General features: G+C 34.4%; 1 protein-coding gene across 1 annotated transcript in view; it reads right to left on the reverse strand.

Annotated features, from left to right (window-relative positions):
• Positions 1–5,802: 5,802 nt before the first annotated feature.
• Positions 5,803–20,428, reverse strand: part of ALiX (programmed cell death 6-interacting protein-like protein AliX) — a 109,598-nt gene continuing 94,972 nt past the window's right edge. Inside the window, exons 13-15 of the mRNA XM_089101617.1 lie at positions 18,383–18,574; positions 14,752–15,088; positions 5,803–9,106 (exon numbers count right to left, since the gene is read on the reverse strand). Coding sequence (XP_088957743.1) covers positions 9,045–9,106; positions 14,752–15,088; positions 18,383–18,574 — 591 coding nt within the window. The 3' untranslated portion in view covers positions 5,803–9,044. The remainder of the gene's footprint in view (positions 9,107–14,751; positions 15,089–18,382; positions 18,575–20,428) is intronic.

Genomic DNA, 20,428 nt, shown 5'->3' on the forward strand with positions numbered 1-20,428 from the left:
GTTAACCAAGTCAATATTAATAAAAAAATAATAATACGAGTGATGTCAAAACATTGGTGATCAGAGAGAAAGGTGGGAACAGAAAATAACCAAAGGTAGGAAGATCGTGGTCGACTGAAAACGACAAGTGGTGTTGGACCACGTCTTGTGGGAAGTCTGGGAGGAGCTGGCCCTCAAGCAGCGTTTGGTTTGTTGCGGGCGTGAACATTTGCAAATGAAGACCAAAGATTAACGTATGTGGATAATAGATACGGATTGTTCTCAACCAATTTCTGGTGGAACATACTATTGGCCGTATGTTTCGTTTTTGCAACCTCCCTGACCATAAGAACCCTATTGACGTTTAATTACGGAAAAATCCTGAGACTAAGAAGACGAAAACCAAGAGAAGAACACGGGGAAACAGCTGAAATGCAGAGGTTAAACCTGGAACCCCATGAGAACGTCCAAGCCAAGAAAAAGAGAAGAAATTAGAAAACGAGTGGGTAAATAGGTCTCCACTCGTCCTTGCTATGTCTTGTTCCCTCATTGTAAGGTTGTTTATGTAAAACCGTGTGGTTATGACGCTGCAACATGCGTTTCTTAAACAGCACGGACGTGCGTGAACAATGCAGGCATAAAATATGTTGTAAAATTAGGCCTCAAAATTAATCATGTAGCATAAACTCTGTTTAAATGATTATTTTAAATCTAATGTAAAATTAACTAAGTGCTGAAAGAAATTAAAATAAAGTGTATGTAGTAATGTATATTAGAAAGCATAATAAGAGACCAAACTTAAAGTTAAAGAATTAATATTTTATAACGTCGTTAGGCTAAAACAACTTAGAAGAAACTTCTATGTATTGAATTTCTCAATGGTAATTAAGTCGTTTTATCATGACTAACACGACAAAAATTTCGTTTTCTGTACTAATATAAGTGCATTTAATTAATCATGTCTCGTAACGTAAAATTATTGTAACCGATCGGTGACTGAATTATTTGTACTATGAGTATTTAATTTAAAGAACGTGTTATTCTGTCTCGTTATTTTTATTAAAGGAAGCGGATTGACATATTGGATATCGATCATTACAATGAGTTGCCCAGTGCAGATACAACCTAGTAGCATCTTTTTTCATCATACCTCAACCAACGAAGAGTACTCACCATACACTCCAGGCAATTTTCATCCCAGCTTCGTCTACGAAAACAACAGTTACCTTTGATCATTGTTTCTTCAACCACGAACCATATTACGTATCAGGTAACATTGTATTTGAATCTCAGTATCCAGAGCTTTATCGAACTATATAATCACATAAATTCTGAGAACCCATCGACCAGTACAAGATATAAGTACATAAATATCGCCTTTGATAATCATTATGGATCCATATACCATATGACCGTATAGTCATGATATTTGATGACCCCAAAAACTATTTATGTCACAGACTTGTGCGTCGAATCCCTTTCGACCATTTCTTGAAATCCATACTATCCCCTCTGTTAGAATGTTCATATATCTGTTATCCTATAAATGTTGAGAGATAATTTCTGAAAAGTGAACCTGGAAACCACAATTAACCCCATTAAACAAACCCTCAGCGACAATATGCCCCTCCCACAAGTTAAGGACACTATGTTGAAGGAGTCACTATAGTTTGATGTCGACCTGTTCCAAACCCAAACTTCAAGTCCCCCGTGATTAACCTAGGAATTACCGCAAAGGTTAATAGATGCAAGCCATGAGCTAACAATTTTATAAGAGACACAAATGAACAATTTTGTGCGAGAATAAATTATCTGTGTGCCTCAAAATATCCCAAAAATGATATGCTGAGAATAAAATAAACGCATTCCCAGTGTTCGACCCCTTAATGATAAGGCACCCTATGAACTATCAAAAAGCAGGCGAGAATGAACACTGATAGCATATTTCCACACCTTTAGTTGGAAGCATCATTTTACAGTTGACAGTTAGAGAAAGCTTGTCGTGTGAACACAATCGTGCTTGAACTGTCACATGAAGAAATCGTAACGTAAAGAGCTTTAAAAATTTTGCCAAGACGAAAAGAGTGAAGGACAATAATTTACAACAGAAGGATTGAGTACACTAAAGACTCAAATAGTGATGAATTAGATTTGAATTTAAATATGTTACTTCTTAATAACTTTGATAACTCAAAAATCCCACTATCCTATCATTAACGTTGCGTAGCAAAGATCCCCAGTGAAAGTGTTTTAATGTTACAAGTGAACATGGTAAACCCAATATTGTGTGTAGTAAATCGTTCTTATATGTAGTGTTAGATGTCCGGATGGAGTTATGTGTAGCGTTGTCGAGCTATTCATTTAACGTAGCATAGATAGAATGTAGTGTGCCATATAAACAGCAAAATAAAAAAAAAAACCTTGTAAAAAGTGAATTAAAAAAAATGTGAAGGTAGAATAGCCCCAACCTTGTTGGAAATGTAAAAGTAATCAGTGTTAGATGTAGAAGAAAAAAATCTTTAGTATAGTAGCTATCCTAGGACCATGAATTATTTGAGTCCGGGAGGCTAATTTTAGATAGGAATGTAAAATAAAACAAGAAATGCAATAGAAACAATTTTTCACAATGCTTATCAAACCACCACATTAACATAAAAGAATTGTACCAAAAAAAAAGTTAATAAAGTGTAGACATTTTAAAAGACCAAAGGCAAGCAAGTACTAATGACGGGACGTCATTAATTGATGGGAAGGGTAATATGTACCGTGAGTAAAATGCGATGTATTTAAAATACCAAAATAAAGTTCCTTCTTTCTAAAGATAATTCCGACTTCCTATAATTAAGTTAAATCTAGTTTCAAAAATGAAAAGTCCTTAATCAGCAAAGAAAAAAAACCGCAGTTAGCCTCAGACAAAGAACGGCACTATACAAGCTTTGGATTTTGCTAAGAGAATAGGCAATAAAAAGGTGCTTCACACAATATTTCTAAGGAAGTTTAAATGATAAGAACCGTGTGAACGTTTGAATCATCAGAAATATTTAAAACAATTTATTGGACGAAGGGTTCGCACCCTTGGGCCACTTGAGCCAATTGTGAGCCAGTTCTTACAACGCAAGAAAAAAAGAATTATGTTTGATAGTGGGGTAAAAATGCTTTTTGGAAGTATTCGTAAATCAGAATCAGGACCATTCAGATAGAATTTTTTCGCCATTCAAGCTTGGCAATTCTTTCATGTTATATCTCAGTCACCATTGTTGTCGCTTGAAGTGACTCACTGCTATTCACCTAAATATGTAATTCTCAATAAATCTATTGTTTCTTACCTATGTTTATTTCATTTTATGTGTCTGAATCTAGTCTAATAACAGGTAATTAGTTCGCAAATCTCAAAGGACGTTCACAGGGAATCTGATCTTGAGATAGCTCAAGGAGAAGAGGTCATATTTATATTTCTACACGTTTTATTTTCTCTCAATAATTTTGGGCAACGCGGTCATAAAGTTACTTCACTCCCCATTGCTGTGGCGCGAGGCTTGTTGGCACAATCTTTAGCGCTATAAGCGGCGCTATCGGAGAACTTATAGGGTGTAAGTTCACGACCTTTGAGCATAATAATACCTTCGACGCGGTCAATATTTATGACCACAATTAAGCCCAGTCCCTTTCTTTTATAGCCACATTTCTTTATAGCACACAAAAAATCTTCATCGCTACATTTTTACTTGCACTCCTCTCCGTAGCGGACACGAAAACAGGTTTCTCGTACCCTCAAATGCATCAGAAGCAAATAATAGGAATGCCCACTAGCAAAAGATGCCAACTCCTCATCATCAAAGATGACCACGATACAAGAGGAGATTGAGAAGTAATATATATTGAACTTGTAGCCACTTAGACCTTATCCTTTTTAATTATCGGCATCGTTAAGGATTAGAACTTAGAATATCATCTTATAGAGCCTAATTAGTACTATATATCCTTCCCTAACTTTCCGAATCATATTGCTGCAGCTATTCCTTAATATAATAAATTCAAACCGCGGCACTGGGATGTATTTTTAGTTACAGTTACTCCGTAACCGCATGGAAACGAATTTTCTTACCCTCAAATGTATCAAAGACAAAAGACATGTATACAAATTACTAGCAATAGCCTAAAATGCGTACCCGGAACCAATTATAGCCATAAAAACTATTAAGACAACCATCATCACAAAAATGGCCAAGGCTTAAAAGTCAATTGTTACTTACAAGTCTCTCTCTCCCTTCTCTTAAAATTTGAACCATTTTTTTCTAATATGAACCACAAAACTGAAATTGTGAACCCTTAGAAATTTTTGAACTGGTATGTCTAACCTCTTAACCAAGAAAATGGATATTTCATTAAACAATACTTGATATTTCCTGAAAATTTCTGCATGAATAATTCGAGCCTTAATTCATATTTGGTTTTTACAAGAAGTAAATGTTATTTCACATTTAGTGATATACTACTAACACCGGTGACGTAAAACTTTCAAATCTTTTCATTAATTCACTTATTGAAGCGAATGGTTAAAGCAGACAAGATCCTCATTTTCAGAATTGTTATAGCGTCCGTCAATTTTTTTTCCAATATGAACCACAGAACTGAAATTGTCAACACTTCGAAATTTTTAAAATGGTATCTCGTCAGTCGGGTATCAAAAGGACGCATAACCCCTTAATCAAAAAAATGACCATGTTCACAAAGAAATAACCTGTTATTACTTGGATGTCACTTTGCGTAGCGGGCATAAAACCGAATTTTTTGTACCCTCAAACGCATCAGAAGCAAAAAATAGGTATATCACCTAGCAATACTCCACAGCCCCTCAATGCAAAGATGACCAAGGGATACAGCTAATTGTTACTTATATGATCCTCTTTTGTCTTAGAATTTGAATTAGGTTTTTTCGAACTTACCACAATATAAAAGCTGTCAACCCCTCGAAAATTTTAAAGTGGAGTATCGCATGAACAAATATTTGTACAAAAAAAAAAAATTAAATTTTGTACAAAAAAAAATATCATATAGGCCAGCTTGATCACCCTTTCAAGGATTATTATCAGCATTAAAAAAAATCTGTGTCGGCTCAAAAGTAGATTAATTTTTGGCCATGGGCCAACATTCTAATATCAGTAGAAAGGAGCAAAGGCAAAGCTCCCATTTTATTGAGAATTGGGCCAGGTAACCGTTGCACATCTTATGCACTTTTTAATTTTAGTCCAACTTCGATATGGAACTGATACCTGCTAGCTTACCTGGTAAAACAGAGCTTTCCGGTCGAAAGCAAAAATATGACTCATTGGAACGATTACTTAGGTGCACTTCTCCAATAAAAACTATAGAACTCCCCTTTGACTGACACACTGTAGGCTCTGGCTCAATTGCTAGCAAAAACCATCCTTTTCAGCCCCGGATATGAATTACACAACTTTCTAAAATGTGACATCATAGTCATCAATCCAGCCTGAGGACCACACTTTCGGTAAAAAAAAAAAAAAAATGTTAGACCCTTGCCACTTTCTAGCAATAACCTGCTGGCTAGGAAGAAAAAATTAAACAGGACAAAACCAAAGTGTTACTCCAGCAACATAAAAATTGAGGACTTTATTAAGATGGTGACAAGTGAATCAATATTGTGGGCGCATTTTGCAAAAAAAAAAGAAAGAAAAAAAAAGCTGAACCAACAGAATTGCATCCTCATTCCCTTTGATCAGGCCTCTTTCATTAATTGAGAATCCCAACCAATCATTAGAGATGCCAAAATTATTTTCTTTCATAGAAAATCCCACACAAGATCCTAACCCAAGATTAGAAAATCAGCTTATCACGTTTAGGAAAGACACATTTATACATAATATTTGTCCGAGATAAAGCACTGGCCGATTACAGACACGGTCACACGGTCTTCAAACGGTCTTAAAAATTACTCATTCACCTAAAAGATAATTAATGATTTATTCCCAAGAAAATTATATATATAAGAAACATTAATTACAGGAAAAACACAAGATTAAACGGATACAATCAAACCTAGCCCTTTGTATTGTAAATGGTTTGACGTTTGCAGTTTTCAGAACTACTTAGCCACTGTTGTCACATAAATGTATCTAGGCGGTTACTGTGACTTTGCTATGAGAGCACAAACATTAAATTTCACAATGAATGTAACAAGTAATTTACAAGTTAAAACTGAAATTATTTCCGAGTGTCGTTTACTTAAAATTTGAGCCAACCCAAACGCGATGTTTAGCTTTTGAAGAATATTATTTGACAACAGTGACATCAACACGTGTTTGCATAACAAAGTTAATTTTAAAAAAAATTTCATGAACGTTATTTTTAATTAGAAAATCAATAAAAAATGAGCAAATTACGATTATTAAAGATTTTTGTACTTTAATGACTTCATTTTTCACGTGTCATATAGCAAGTTTGGCATTATACCAATCAGCATTGAAGGGTTATGAAAGTTGCCCTCTGCGTTTGTGGACATCAGCAAAAACATTCAAAGAAGAACAAGAAGCGTTCTAGCTTCATGTAGATAACAAGAAACAAAAAGTGCTTTAATCAAAATTAATTAAATTAGGCAGTTCACGTTTGACCGGTGTTCTTGAAACACAGTTAAGCTAAAATTTAGAATGCTTTTTCCTTCAAAATTATGCATACTTCAAAGGGCTAAGTAAAACACACCTATCAATAAGAACAACTCAAAATCGGCGAGAGAAAAAACAACCACTAAATAACCATCAGAGAAAGACTTGACAGCTTAAGGCTTTCATAACATTCGCAATTAAATAAGAAGAGTAAAATATGTTAATTAAAACACACTAAGATAAATATCAACTAATTATTATTGTAGTTCACCTCTAATTGTGTAATCATAACACATAAAATTATATTTTTGCACCATCAGAGGGTCTTTACAGGAGAAACTTCAGACCCGAAGGAATTCCCCCACCTACCCCCGTCTGTGTAGGTATGTTATGGATCTATTTAAAAAATAAATGCACGCCTTAGTCGAAATTTTCATAAGTAGCGGTTCAAAGAACATTTCAAAAAATAGTCTCAATAGCTTTTTTGAGAGACGGCAGAAGGTTTAAAAAAGTAGGTTGACGATAGGAGAGACATCTATCTCTCCTCTGATCCAACCGAGAAGATGGTATGATCCCCCCCCTTGTCCTGAAAAACAAAAGGATTCATCCCGCTTACGCAAAATTTCTCGTCATAAATTTTATAGTTATGTCTATCTATTAGCATTATTGTAATCAAAATAAAACAGCACCCCAGGCAGGGAAGAGGGAGGGGGGGGGGTAATTCAAGATTCAGCTTTTAGGCAGAAAAAAATCCTATCATACGATATTTTGTTAGCACAGAATTCAAAAGAAGTTATTCAGCTTTTTTAAACATACTTAGAATACTAAAAATATATACAAAGTTGTGTACAAGATTAGGATGAAATATCATGAAAAAGCAGTCTAATTTCCAAATACACTCACTACTTAAACTTAAACAAAGGCACAATATTTTTTCTTCCGTAAAACAAGGACTTATACCAGGGAAAACAGAGCCAGGTATTTAAATAGGTACTGAAAAAGGTATTTGCGGGTATAACTATAGAGACAAAACTTTAAACTAACGGGCCGGGTAGAGGTGGACAGATTTGGTATTGGATAGACATATGTGTCTTTTTGTGTCGACATAGGCGTCTATTTGACATTTGGCTCCAGTCACAACCCGGGTTAATTATAATTTACTGAGGACGTCAACATGGCCACACATTGAACAGAGCTTACAACAATTAATTGCAATAACTTAATGAATAAGCCTAATTATTGTGCTCTACTAAATGCGATTACAATAAATTGGATTTTTTGCTAAAAATGAGAAAGCTCTTGCACACCCAAAAAAACTTTGTAATAACCAAAATGTTAGGTTATACTGATAGATATACCAATAATTTGCTATATGTTAAAGGATAAATTGCAGCTTATCTGAAGCATAAAATACAAATAATTAATTGCAATACGTTTCAATAAATGCTTCTGAACACAATTAAATATTTCCAATTGCCTATTGAAGATCAAAATTTACAAAAATCAGTCGCAATAAGCTCATTAAACACAGGATAGTAATGGACTATTTAAGTCGACATTTAATTTTGAGGCTTACAGATGAAAAGAAGAAACTTTATACCTTAGGCAACTTATAAGACATTAAGGCTTAAGTGGTTTATTATTACCGAAATCAAAATTTTTAAGATTGTAGGTGAAAATGGTCTTAAGACAATATCCCTAAGTTGATCCAACTATCGAAATAATTTCTGATAAGTCCAATATTAGATCTTCAGTTTTTATTTTAAAATATATACATTTTTGGGATTTATATATTATATATAATTCACTTTCCTTCGTTTTTCTAAGCCCCCCCCCCCATTTTATAAACACTTTTAAATAGGACTGGTGGGGTCAGTGAATAGATGATGTTAGAATTACTGTTTAAAGTAGCTGTCAATAATCGCAACTTCTTTTCAGTGGCAACAGTTTTTTGTTTATTTTCTTATAAAAAAAGGTTTTTTCTAGATTTGATAGCATCGTTTAGTCAAGATAACACCCATTTTAGATCGAAGCAAATTAGCATTATCCTTTTGAAGGAAATTCAAAAATTTTCTTAAAGGTTTAAGGCCAAAGTAATACAGATAACGTAGGTATGTATAGAGGTTAGTAAAATATAGATTTAACTGAAGAATAATTTATAACTAAGAACATAACTTTATTGTCGAATTCCAAAAGATTGACAAAAACCCTAAGACATGACGTAACATCAAAACAAGTATTTGGTCATCTTTTTTGTCTTTGCACCAACGATTATTGACGATTGCATTAGCATGACAACACTGACAAAAATACTTAGAATTATGAAATTTATCTATTAACTCATCGAAATGGATATCACACACTTTACTAACATATAGTCTCTTCAATTTCTCCAAGTACAAAAATCCTTCGACATAACTTCTACAATTTCGCAGTTACAGGTTACCAAGGGCGGTGATAAGGTGGTTGCATTGGGTTTGGTTGAGAAGCCGGATAGCCTGGAACTAAGAAAAAGGGGTTAATTTTAACCCCCGTCCAAGTTACCCCAGTTAGGCAATATGCCCTTCTAAGAAAAAAACCGTATTTGCAAGATCATGAAAATGACAAAAATAGCATCGGGTTTTTCACGTCTATTTTTGATAACTGGTAAATAGGTTTTGACAATGGCATTATAGCATTGTAGACCATGCCCGTACCCAATAAATACAAATTTTACCTGATAATTTGGTGAAGAGATGCCCAAAAGTTCAAGAAAATTTAGGATTCCTGGCGGTCCAGGCCCCAACACCATTGATATTGTAGATCAACGTCTGATGGTTATACATAGTGAACCAATACATCAGTTTGAATCAGTTCCCGAGGATAATAGGCATAAACGGTTTTACATTACTAAGAATATTATAGAGCATTATAGACAAGAGACGTACTCCACGCGGGGGGGGGGAATCTGGCCCATGCCATCCTCTAAAATCTCTTAATTGCTACAAAAGTCACTATTCGTTCTCATATATTCCATGTAGTCAACTTTTTTCTTTTCTTTGAAGTTATGCCTAATTCCACTAAAACTTGTGCATATGATTGGTCGCGTTATTATGATCTAAAACGTCAGGCAGTGAATAGGTTCTGTTAGGATTTACTGTTTAAAGTAGCTGCCAATAATAGCAACTTGTTTTCAGCGGAATTAAAATTTATGGGGATATATTTTGAAAAAAGGGCATTTCTGGATTTGGTAAAATCAATTAATCCAATACCATTAAAAATCAAAGCATCTTGATGTGATTCTACTTATTTCTTTTGAAGGAAGTTCAGAATTTTTCTTAAATTTTTGTAAAAAACTGGAAGAAGGCTAACAAAGGCGAACATATATTTTCTAAAATCTAACGGGAGGGGGGCAATTTTGTTTCTTCTTTTTTTTAAATAAAAGTTTCAAAAAGCCATGTTTAAAAAAAAACTCCACAAATAGAACTTTTTAAAATCGCGAGGATGGGGGGGATCTTAGGGGGCCAATGCCCCCTCCCAAATTTGGGACATTTTAACTATATGAATATTCCGCTTTTTTGAAAGAATAACTACTACTTTACTCCCAAAAATTATCGAAATATCGGATACGCCCATTTTTGGGGTGTGATGCTACCTTTTCAGCTGCTACGTCTTAACACCCTTTTTATAAACTCAATGTTTCCTTCCGTTTTCGTATTTATACCAAATAAGATATCTATCTGATGAATTGTATAAAAACTCTTGTGTTATACTAAAAAATAATGGATGCACCATGAAACTTTGCACATACGATTCTCTTCTTTAGAAAGCCAGCATCAGAAAAAGAAGGCTCATTTAAAGTCTAAGAAAATAACGCTAGCATCAAAGATCCCGTATATGATATGCGGTAAAGTACAATAAAGAGCCAACCAAAAGTATAAAACACAAATCAAAAGCAAAAAAAAGGAAACCAAACAAAAAATGCACAAAATAAAAATTTCGAAACCAAAAAAAAAAGATAATAAAAAGCAAACCCAAAATATTCAAATATAGAACTTGCACCACATCAAACTGCTGACAAAAAAAATGTAAGAAAAAAGGAGTATAACTTCCGTCCAACCGCTCTTAGCGCAAAATTAGCAGTAAAAAACAGAAAAATATGAATGAAAGTCCACAGGACACTATAAGAAGACAAACAGTAAACTAAATAAAAGAAAGTTCATATTTAGTTTAACTTTAAAGCAAAAGTTGAAAACTTTTATGGTTTGCAAAAATATTTTAAAAAGTTAGCAATGAAAATGTTGGTGCTTCTTATACTAGAGCGTATCCAAAATTTTTTTTTTCGGGGGGGGGGGGGGATTACAAAAACATCAAAAATTGTTTCTATTAATTTTATAACTTTCTTACGAGTCAGACAATCTTCTTCTTCTTCCTTTTTTTGGGGAGGGGGGGGGGGTAGGGGTTGAACCCAGCAACACCTCCGCTGGACAAGGCCTTGTTCTTATTCTATTGGCTATGGGTTTTGCAAAAGGCGACACAAAAAGGATAAAAATACGGGAACTGCTTTAGGCATTCATCTTGGAACGTTCCAACTACGTGTTGGTATCTTCAAAATGGCCACGTAGAAATCGTTCCTAATGGCCATGGTGATAGGGTTATCCCATCTTGTATTGCCTTCACATCAGATGGTGAACGCTTAATTGGCGGTGCTGCAAGCAATAAGTAAACCACAAATCTTGAAAGCACTGTATCTGATCCTAAACGTTTCATTGGTCGCGACTGGAACACTGTACAAAATTATAAAAAAGAAGAAGAGAGGGACATTCGTAGACAACACTATTCAAAAGCTACGACGCAAAGTTAAAAAGGCTAAGCGAGCATGGTCTTCTACCTACCAGGTCAAAATTAAAATCGATTAATTCCTTACAGTCGACAATTTTACTGAAACGTTGATCAGACCAAACTTGGAGGAATAACTATTGGCATTTAGGGGCCCACTTTGAAACCAGTTCAAAAAGTATTAGAATACCCAGAAATGAAAGACCGAACTTAACGAAACAGTTCTTGTTGGTTGGTCCACTAGACTTCCGAAGATGCAGCGAATTGTTGAAGGAAAGAGCGGAAAAAAATTCTATCAATGAAATCGATGTCTATGAAACAGCATATACATAGAATCGTGTACTTTGAGTTGTTATGGAGCTAAGTTATTATAAATTCTATAGCAGCAAAATAAATTGTATAGTATTACTTATTACATTATTTCTACATAAAGAATAAAAAAATATACATAAAAATAAAAAATACCGAGGACTTTTATCTATTGTTTTTATTTTACTGTTGCTTGGACAGGCCTCTTTTTATTTATTTTTTTTTTTATTTTTATATTGTCTTGCGGACTTTTAGGTGTATTTCATTTTTACTGATAATTTTGCACTGAAGATGGTTGAGCAGAGGCTTCGAGCCATATATTTTCCTTTGTTTTCAATGGCTATCATTACCCTCCTCTTTGTTACAATTTTTTAAATTAAAATTATTTAAAACTGATGACATTTACAAACCAGCAACGCGCTCAGGCAGGTATTTATTTTACGTCATTCTACTACTACCAAAAATTAATCGCAGAACCAAACCACCTAAGGTAAACAGAGCTACGTACGGTCCTCCTTCATCCCAATCAACTCAATGCTTCACTCTTTATCCCCTCCCATGAAGTTCGAACTTCCTTTTAGTCCTTTCCCGTCCCATTAGGGGACGACCTGTTTATCGTTTGGCCCTAGACGGATGATATCTTAAGCGGCTTTCACACAAGAGACGTAATTTGCTATGGGGGAGGGGGGCAACTACCCCCAAAACTGTATTTAAGCCAAAATGTTTGGTATCAAATTCAGTCTGTAAAAAAACCTAACCTTTTGTATTGTGCGATTTAGAAACAAATCGCACTACACTAATATGCGATTTGTAGCGTTTCTACAATTTGAACTTGGGTCCAACCTTGACGAAAAGAGGAGAATAAAAACTAATCCAGGTCTGTGTATTCCAGGAGGGTAAGAAAAAGAAGAAAAAATCAAAACTATATTTAAGCCATTACGATATAAAGTTTGTGCAATTTAAGCAAATAAAGTTAAATCAGGTTAAAGAAAGATTTGGGGTTTAAATTAAAGAATTGAATACTAAGTAATCACACTAATATGTGATTTGTAACATTTCTACAACTCAAACTTGGGTTCAACCTTGGCGAAGAGGGGGGATGAAAACTAGCACAGGCTGATAAGAGTGTCAATAAAATCAAAACTGCATTTAAGCCAAAATATTTGGTATCTAGATCAAACTAACAATAAAAGATCGTGCAATTTAAGTAAATGAAGTCAAATCAGGTTATAGAAAAAAAATTTGAGATTTAAATTAAAGAATAAAGGCCCAAATGAGATTTTATGGACTTTCTCTTCCAGAAGCGCGCTGCTAGTCCACCAAACAACAGTAAACTAAACGAAAAATACAACCACGCATATAGATAAATAAAGTTTGTTCTTTAGAGCATGAGGGATCCCAGAACAGTTTCATATCCATATTGAGCACATTTAGTTATAAATATCTTAATTATAATACGATGACAGGACGACTAAGATAGTACTAAAGACAGTGAAAATGGAATTTAAATTGTATGAATAAAATGCATAAAAACTTACATATCCATATATGTCTTAAATGAAAAAAAGAGACTTCAAATTTTAATGAAAAGACGTCTATATTTAGCTAAGTACTTTTCGCTTCTAACAAAAAATCAAATTCAAAGAAGAGCGAAGAAAATATGGATGAAAAACCAGGGAAAAGCTTTTACCAAATTGTCGACGTGTAAATTTTTTACAGCGAAAAGCATTGCTATATTTAGCAAATTAGTTTCCTTTAAGTTATTTCATGGTTCAACGGGGCTAAAATGACAGAACTGTGACACTACCCTAAAAAATTTGAATTTTAGAGATAAATAAAAGAAAATTTACAGAAAATGACGGTTTTCACGTATAAATGGACCTAAGAAGGTTCCAGAGCGCAAAATATTTTAATGTCCTTGGTACTTAGAATGAAATTTTTATAAAACTTAGTTTATTGCCAATATATGGCCACAGCATATCCACATAGAGCAAATTCTTAATTTTTCGAGGGTCACAAAGCATCCAAACCGATGATGCTCTAAAGTACATACTTAACAAGAAAAAAAAAATCACGTGTACTTGAAGAAGAACAGGCAGCAACACACTGAACGCCCACTCACAATGAAATTTCACTAATGCCGCAATTTAGCTATCGCTGATTGAAGCCAATCACAAAATTTCAGCCAATCAGGAAAATGTCATTGAGAATAAGCATTAAACTACACAAACACACTACATACAAAAGACTCCATCCAAGATCTTCCAGGGGATGATAGGGGAGGGGGGAATGAACACTCAGCATATGGTATGGGGGCTCTGTAATATTTTTGGACTATATATGCTTTTCTTTCATGAAAACTCACAACAAATCAGGGGAGAAAGGGGACCAAGTATAGAAAGGGAGGATGGAGGACTTGGGCGATCCTGAATATTGCCAAAATACTAAGCAACAAATAGAAAATAAAAAAAACAAATAAAAAACGTTTAAAAAAGCCATTGAAAAATATAAAATACGAAAGAAAAAAATCGGAAGGAAGAACTGTCATAACATCGCCACACTTCTCATTTTCAACTAATATTCGAAAAAAATAACACATTCTTCTCTTTTCCGTTTTTTCAGTTCTACTACACAGTTTAAGGAGAGCAACATAAACTTTCTAAGTTTTTATTTTCACTAAACAGGATCAAAGTGAGAATGGCAACTTTTTATTACTATAATTTAAAATTTAGTTTTCATTCCAAAATTTATGCCTCCTTTCTACGCATTCCAAAAATATAAAAAGCAGAAATAAACACAAGATCAAATTGTCTTATCATTGATATTTCTCTGGTTCTTAATTTCTTATAGTTGAAATAGCAAGAACGCAATTAGTTCCAACCTAAGATCTACTTAGGCTGACCTGGCTGCGAGCTAGATTGGCCTTGTTTCGCCAAAGTATCATCATAAATTTTTTTCACTTGTGTTCCTGCTACTGGGATATGAGAAATACCGTTAAACACTCTGTCAACTAAATACTAACCAGGAAAGCCCTGTCCACTTGAAGGATTCGGTTGGGGCTGATACGCCTGCTGAGGAGGGAAACCCTGCTGAGGAGGGTAGCCCTGCTGCGGAGAGTAGCTATGATGGGGAGGATACAATTGTGAAGGCTGGTAAAATGGCTGAGGAGGAAAACTCCCATAAGGATTATAACCACCCGGCATCGGGGTGTATGGTGAATACTGTGTGGAGTATCCTTGGTAAGATTGATAATTAGGCAGAGGCATTCCACTGGACTGAACTGGATATGGCAAAGACGGTGGCTGCGACGGTGGTGCAGATTCTGCCATCGGTGCAGAGGAAGGAGTGTAGATTTGCTCCTACAAAAAGAAAAAAACCTCACTCCTTAATATTGTTTTAGAATATCGTTAGGTACGAGCAGAAAGATATATATAAAAAAAAACTCAAGAACAAAAAGTAGTTCAGACTAACAGTATGCTCAGAGCAATTGTGAACTTCCTTATTTTCCTCCCGTTTCAACTACAATTATTGTGCTACCTCTTCCGCAGCACAAATTTTCAGTATCTTTAAAGTGGTCTAAAACAACTGCAGATACACCAAATGGTGCCCAAAAGTAAGGTAACTACCCCCTCACTAACATTCTCCAATAATCTAGAAAAATATGTCATTTCTCGACAAAAAATATCTTGTTTTCGAACTCCACCACAAGATTGGCAACTTAATAGCAGTCAACATTATAAAAATTCACGGAGAAATTAATAGATTAAAAGAATTAGATTGAATAAGAATTAGAATAAGCTTTATTAACCACTTAAATACTAGTGGATTAAAATGATTAGATTAAATGAATTAATTAAACGTAGTAAATAAATAAAAAATATGCACGTTGCCAAAACCATAATAACTGAAGAACGATGGACAAACGATTGACACTTTGTCCCCCCCCCCTCCCAAATTTCATGGTGGGTATGACGTTTTTGGGACTTTGTGTTTAATTCTACAATATTATGCTATTTTTCAGTCTACTCCTTCCTACTAAATTTTTTACCTTCCTCTGAAAAAACAATCCTGCGTGTGTAAGTTCTAAATCTTAAAGTAGCGGGCAGGGGTAAAAATGGTCCAAGTACTCTTTTGGTTCCGTGTGCATTCCCTCGGGTAGCCCCGTTATTTAAAATTTTTGAACAGTCAAAATTTATTCAACAAATTATCAATTTATATAAAAAGAAGAAAATGCCAGCAGATACTCATAACCACTACTGTGTTTCTAGAAAATAATTTCATTTCTATTGTGCCAAACAAAAAGAAGGTCACCCCAGAATGGGTGGGACAAGGTCGTAAGAAAGGATTTAAGGGAAATTTGAACTTCATGGGAGGGGGTGAAGCTTGAAGCTTTGAATAGATTGGGGTGAAGGAAGAGCTTGTGTAGCTGTGATGGTATCAGAGGGTTTGGTGCTGCAATGGGTATGGGGGTAAAAATAAAATGATACCTAGCAAAAAATTAAAAACCGAATAAGCAACCACTTAGCTGCTAAACGAAGAAAAACAAAACCGAAAAAATAACACTTTCATGAGATAATAAAAGGAGATAATACTTTATTGATAAAAGGCTAATGCAAGATAATAAAGTTGAATTCGTATTCCTGCAGAAACAAAATAAAAATCAAACATGAGGTGTAAGCATAAGTCAAATAGGCATAAAGTCAAAGAGCAACAGTTCTTCGACACTAAGATCTAAGCTATTAGATGATGTCTCATTAAGCCTTGATCCGTTCCACCATTTTATCTGCCTTTTATTGTAATCAGGTTTATTTTCTTGTGTTTTTGTCATCCAATGTTTTTTTAATGATTTTTTTTGTTTGTTTTTTGTTTTATTTTATTATTTTATTTACTCCGCTTTTGAGGAATAGTAGTTAAAAACAAATTATTACTAATAGGTGTAAACATACCATACCTGAACCAGTGCCCATTCATGACACACACTCCCTCCCAGGCAAACCAGCCCATAGTACAAGTTCGGCCGGGCCACTGATGAACCTCGACCAAATACTGTTCAAATGCACAAGGGCCAAAATCAAAGCTCATAATTGGAATCAAAGATTAACCAAGCTTTTCACACACACACAAAACTCCAGATACAAATAGCAAAACTGAGTTAAAAAACTGAGACGATCAAACAGATATTTTATACCCATTTCTGGTATCAGAAAGGCCTTAATCTATCCTATTGTATAGGTTGAGTATAGCGTGAAGGAAACCTACAAGACCCTAATAGATTTTTTCTTAGATAGTAAATCAAAACAAAGAATGAGCAATAATAAAAATAACAATAAAAAATAATCAATAAAATAAAATAAACCGTACTAAAGTGTTTACATCGTCTAGGTCAATTACCCTACAACAGGTTAGGATCCATATTACAGTTGAAGGATGTCAGACGGCCAAAATTTATGCTATTGGCATTTCAGCTGAGGTCATACCAAAGAAAATGGGTTTGGGGAGAGCTTATACGAAACAATCTGAGGAAGTGGGAATTTCGTGAGAGGGAGCAGAAAGTGTGCTGCGATAAGTTGATAGTAGTGGAGGACATAGATGGCGAAACTTACTACTTCCGGTAATGATGTTCGCTTATAATCATATTGTACGCAGAGTGGACTGATTTCTGCTTAGTATTATGGGGACCAGGGTTCGATCCCAGCTGCCACAGGGCCGACGGAGAAGCAGGCCCGTCGGTTAAACAGTAAGAATCAGTCTATCGATTCATCGATACTATGTTGTAATCCTTATTTAGGTTAGCATTATTTAAGGAGGTGGGAACTCCATGGGAGAGAGCGAAATATTTTAAGTATACTTATATTACTTGCAATTGACTTCTCAATTAATCAATATTAATGAATTATATTTTTATGTTTTAATTGGATGGTTCATCATCCAAGTGGACCAAGTGTTTTCAAATTGCTGCTACTTGAACATGGCTGGAGTAAAAAATTTCCTAAGCATCCATGATATAAGTTCAAGCCAAGTCGTTGTAAAAGCCGAGAAGTTCCGGCAATTATTGAGGGGCAGTAAAAAAAAATGTCTGGCTGGTTTGGTTTCGGAATTTTTTTTTCCGTTCCACAAATTATTATTATTTAAATTGGCATTTTGTACGAATGCAAAAACGTCTAATATAAAATCAAACTTTTAAAGGAAAGGAAAAAAAAAGAAAAAAAAAGAACAACAAAAAGAAAAAAGGACGAAAAAGTGAATTTTCTTTTTTTGGTAGTTTTTCTGTTTGTAAACAATTAAAAGCTCCAACTAGCATTTTAAATAATTGCCAGTTTCTTCTTCTTATTGAAGAAAACGGTCAAGTATAATTACAAATTACAAATTTATGATTTATCGAAAGGTATATTCTCGTCAACTAAACATCTAAATATAATTTTGAATTGATAAAAAATTGTAAAAAGACATATAATAAAAGACTGAAAGAACAATCCAAACACAGTCTTAATTTATAAGCTAAACACAGTTGAAATTGTTGGCTCGTAATACGACACGGATATGATTACTAGCAATATAATGAGTTATCACTGAAAGGAGGGGCGGATACTAAAAAAAGAATTCTTTATTCCTTTAGCCTACTTGCAGGAAAATTTGGTAAATAAAAATCGTACCTTGAGAGTAGGTGCAGGTGGTGGAGGGCGTGGAGGGGGTTGCTTCAACTCTTCGTGGTATCGGGGTGCATTTGGAGGAGATCCATGCTGAGATGCGGCAATGGACGACGTTAATCCCTTTAGAGTGTCCTCTTTTTCAGTTTTTCTTGCAAGACAATAATCTAAAACCTTAGACTGGAAGGCAACTAAAAGCTAAAAAAAACATAATGTCAAATGAGCGATGGGCAGCAATAAAATTGAATTTCTGGACAAGTAATTGATAACAATAAAGTTTTTATTAAAACTAAAATTGATAATTAATTAATAATACTAATAAATGCAAGCACGAGGCCTCTTGAATTGCAGAGCCGGATGCACCTTTCACTTATTCTTGGTATTTTCCATCTTTCAATTCTGTTCAACTGAGTTCAAACTGAGGGTCACCGACTCTCTGCAACCTGATATGAATTCTAATTACCTTTTTTCATACTAGTATGAGGCTAACACTTTGTAACATTATGTAATATTACGGAACAAATTTTGTCCGTAGCTGCGCAGAACTAATACACTCGAACTCAGTTAGAATCTTACGTTAGGTTATGGAGAGAATTACCTACGTAGTCTGTAAGTCTCTTTACTCTCGAGAATATTAATGTATAGTAGACAACAGACCAGGTAATCGCAAGTTTGGACAATATTCGACTATTTCGTCAGCATTGTCGACGAACAACAGTTTTGTCTAATATGTTCTTGTTACTATTTTTACTAGAGAATTTTGGGTGGACAGAGAGAGGTATTAATATTCATATGAATGCAAATTCTGGCTAACTTTTGATCATCTACGCGGCTGAATTCATCGCGACCTCTACAATAGGGTTCTCTGATATTCAAATGCATTATGCATATGTTTAAATACGTTTGAAATCTTGCATATAAGTACGAAAAGAGAAACATAACCATGTTAAAATCGCTGAAAACAAAGGTTCTGTTAACACTTGGTAGGAAATAAGCGACGAAAACCACACTGTCTTTCCATAACAAACAACAAAAGCACGAGGAACTATAGGGAAATCTTTTTTTAAGGCAGTGGAGATAAATTGAATGAATATTTCGGCCCTATGTCCAAGGGCCGTCCTCAGCAAGACAAAAATATATAAAAGAAGAAAGACATTAACATGCGACCAATCAAACCAAAAATTAAAATTTTTCAAAGTAGTCCCAGCATCCTTACTTCAGCAAAGTTCAACCAGGACTGATAAAAAAGTGAGGTAAAACAAGGCAATTCGAGGAGATGAAAGAAAAAGAATTTAAAAACACGTTCTTATTGCTAATTCAGCCTTTTTGGCACCTAGCCCCAAAGTTCTTTTTGTGACCAGTTCTGTGACCAGTTTTTAAAATATTTTTTAAGATAATTTTGAATTAAATTTGTGTACAGAGCATTTAGTGTATATTCCCCCAAGTCCCTATTTAAGGAAATATTATTATTAATCTTGAGTCTGATTTCAAAGGCTTCTCGGACTACCTGTTTTATGCCTAGGTCGCAAATTGACTCTAATAGTAATTCTGTTTAAAATCTAGAGATATAATCAGTCTAAACTCTAGCACAAAACATAGATAGATCAATATCTATATATAGAGCATGAAAAGAGTATACTGGAATGGTTCTGGGTCTTATTCTTATCTACAATCGCTTCACTATCCTTAAATAATAAAAGAAATAATTGAATAAACAAAGTAGAAAAATAAATGATAAATAAATAAAAAATAATAATAAATAGATAAAATTTAATAAATACATAAATAAAAAATAATCGAAAAATATCCAACGGCAGGCATATACAAAAGAATTTTCGGGGGGGGGCACGGAAAGGAGAGCAATAATAAAGAGAAATGATTGATAATTTAAATAAGAACTTCCCAGGAATTGAGTAAAACTTAGGATTTTACCCCTTCCCCAGCGTTTGTTTCTAACCCAAGACAGGACCCTAGTTTTATTACAGGTTGAGCTATATTTACCCAATTATAAGTTGTAATTAAAATTTTGAATTTTTTTTAACGTTTAACGAG

Source organism: Artemia sp. Qi Xiang Cuo, chromosome 15 (genome assembly GCF_049724085.1).
Source record: "Artemia sp. Qi Xiang Cuo chromosome 15, ASM4972408v1, whole genome shotgun sequence".
Taxonomy (NCBI): domain Eukaryota; kingdom Metazoa; phylum Arthropoda; class Branchiopoda; order Anostraca; family Artemiidae; genus Artemia; species Artemia sp. Qi Xiang Cuo.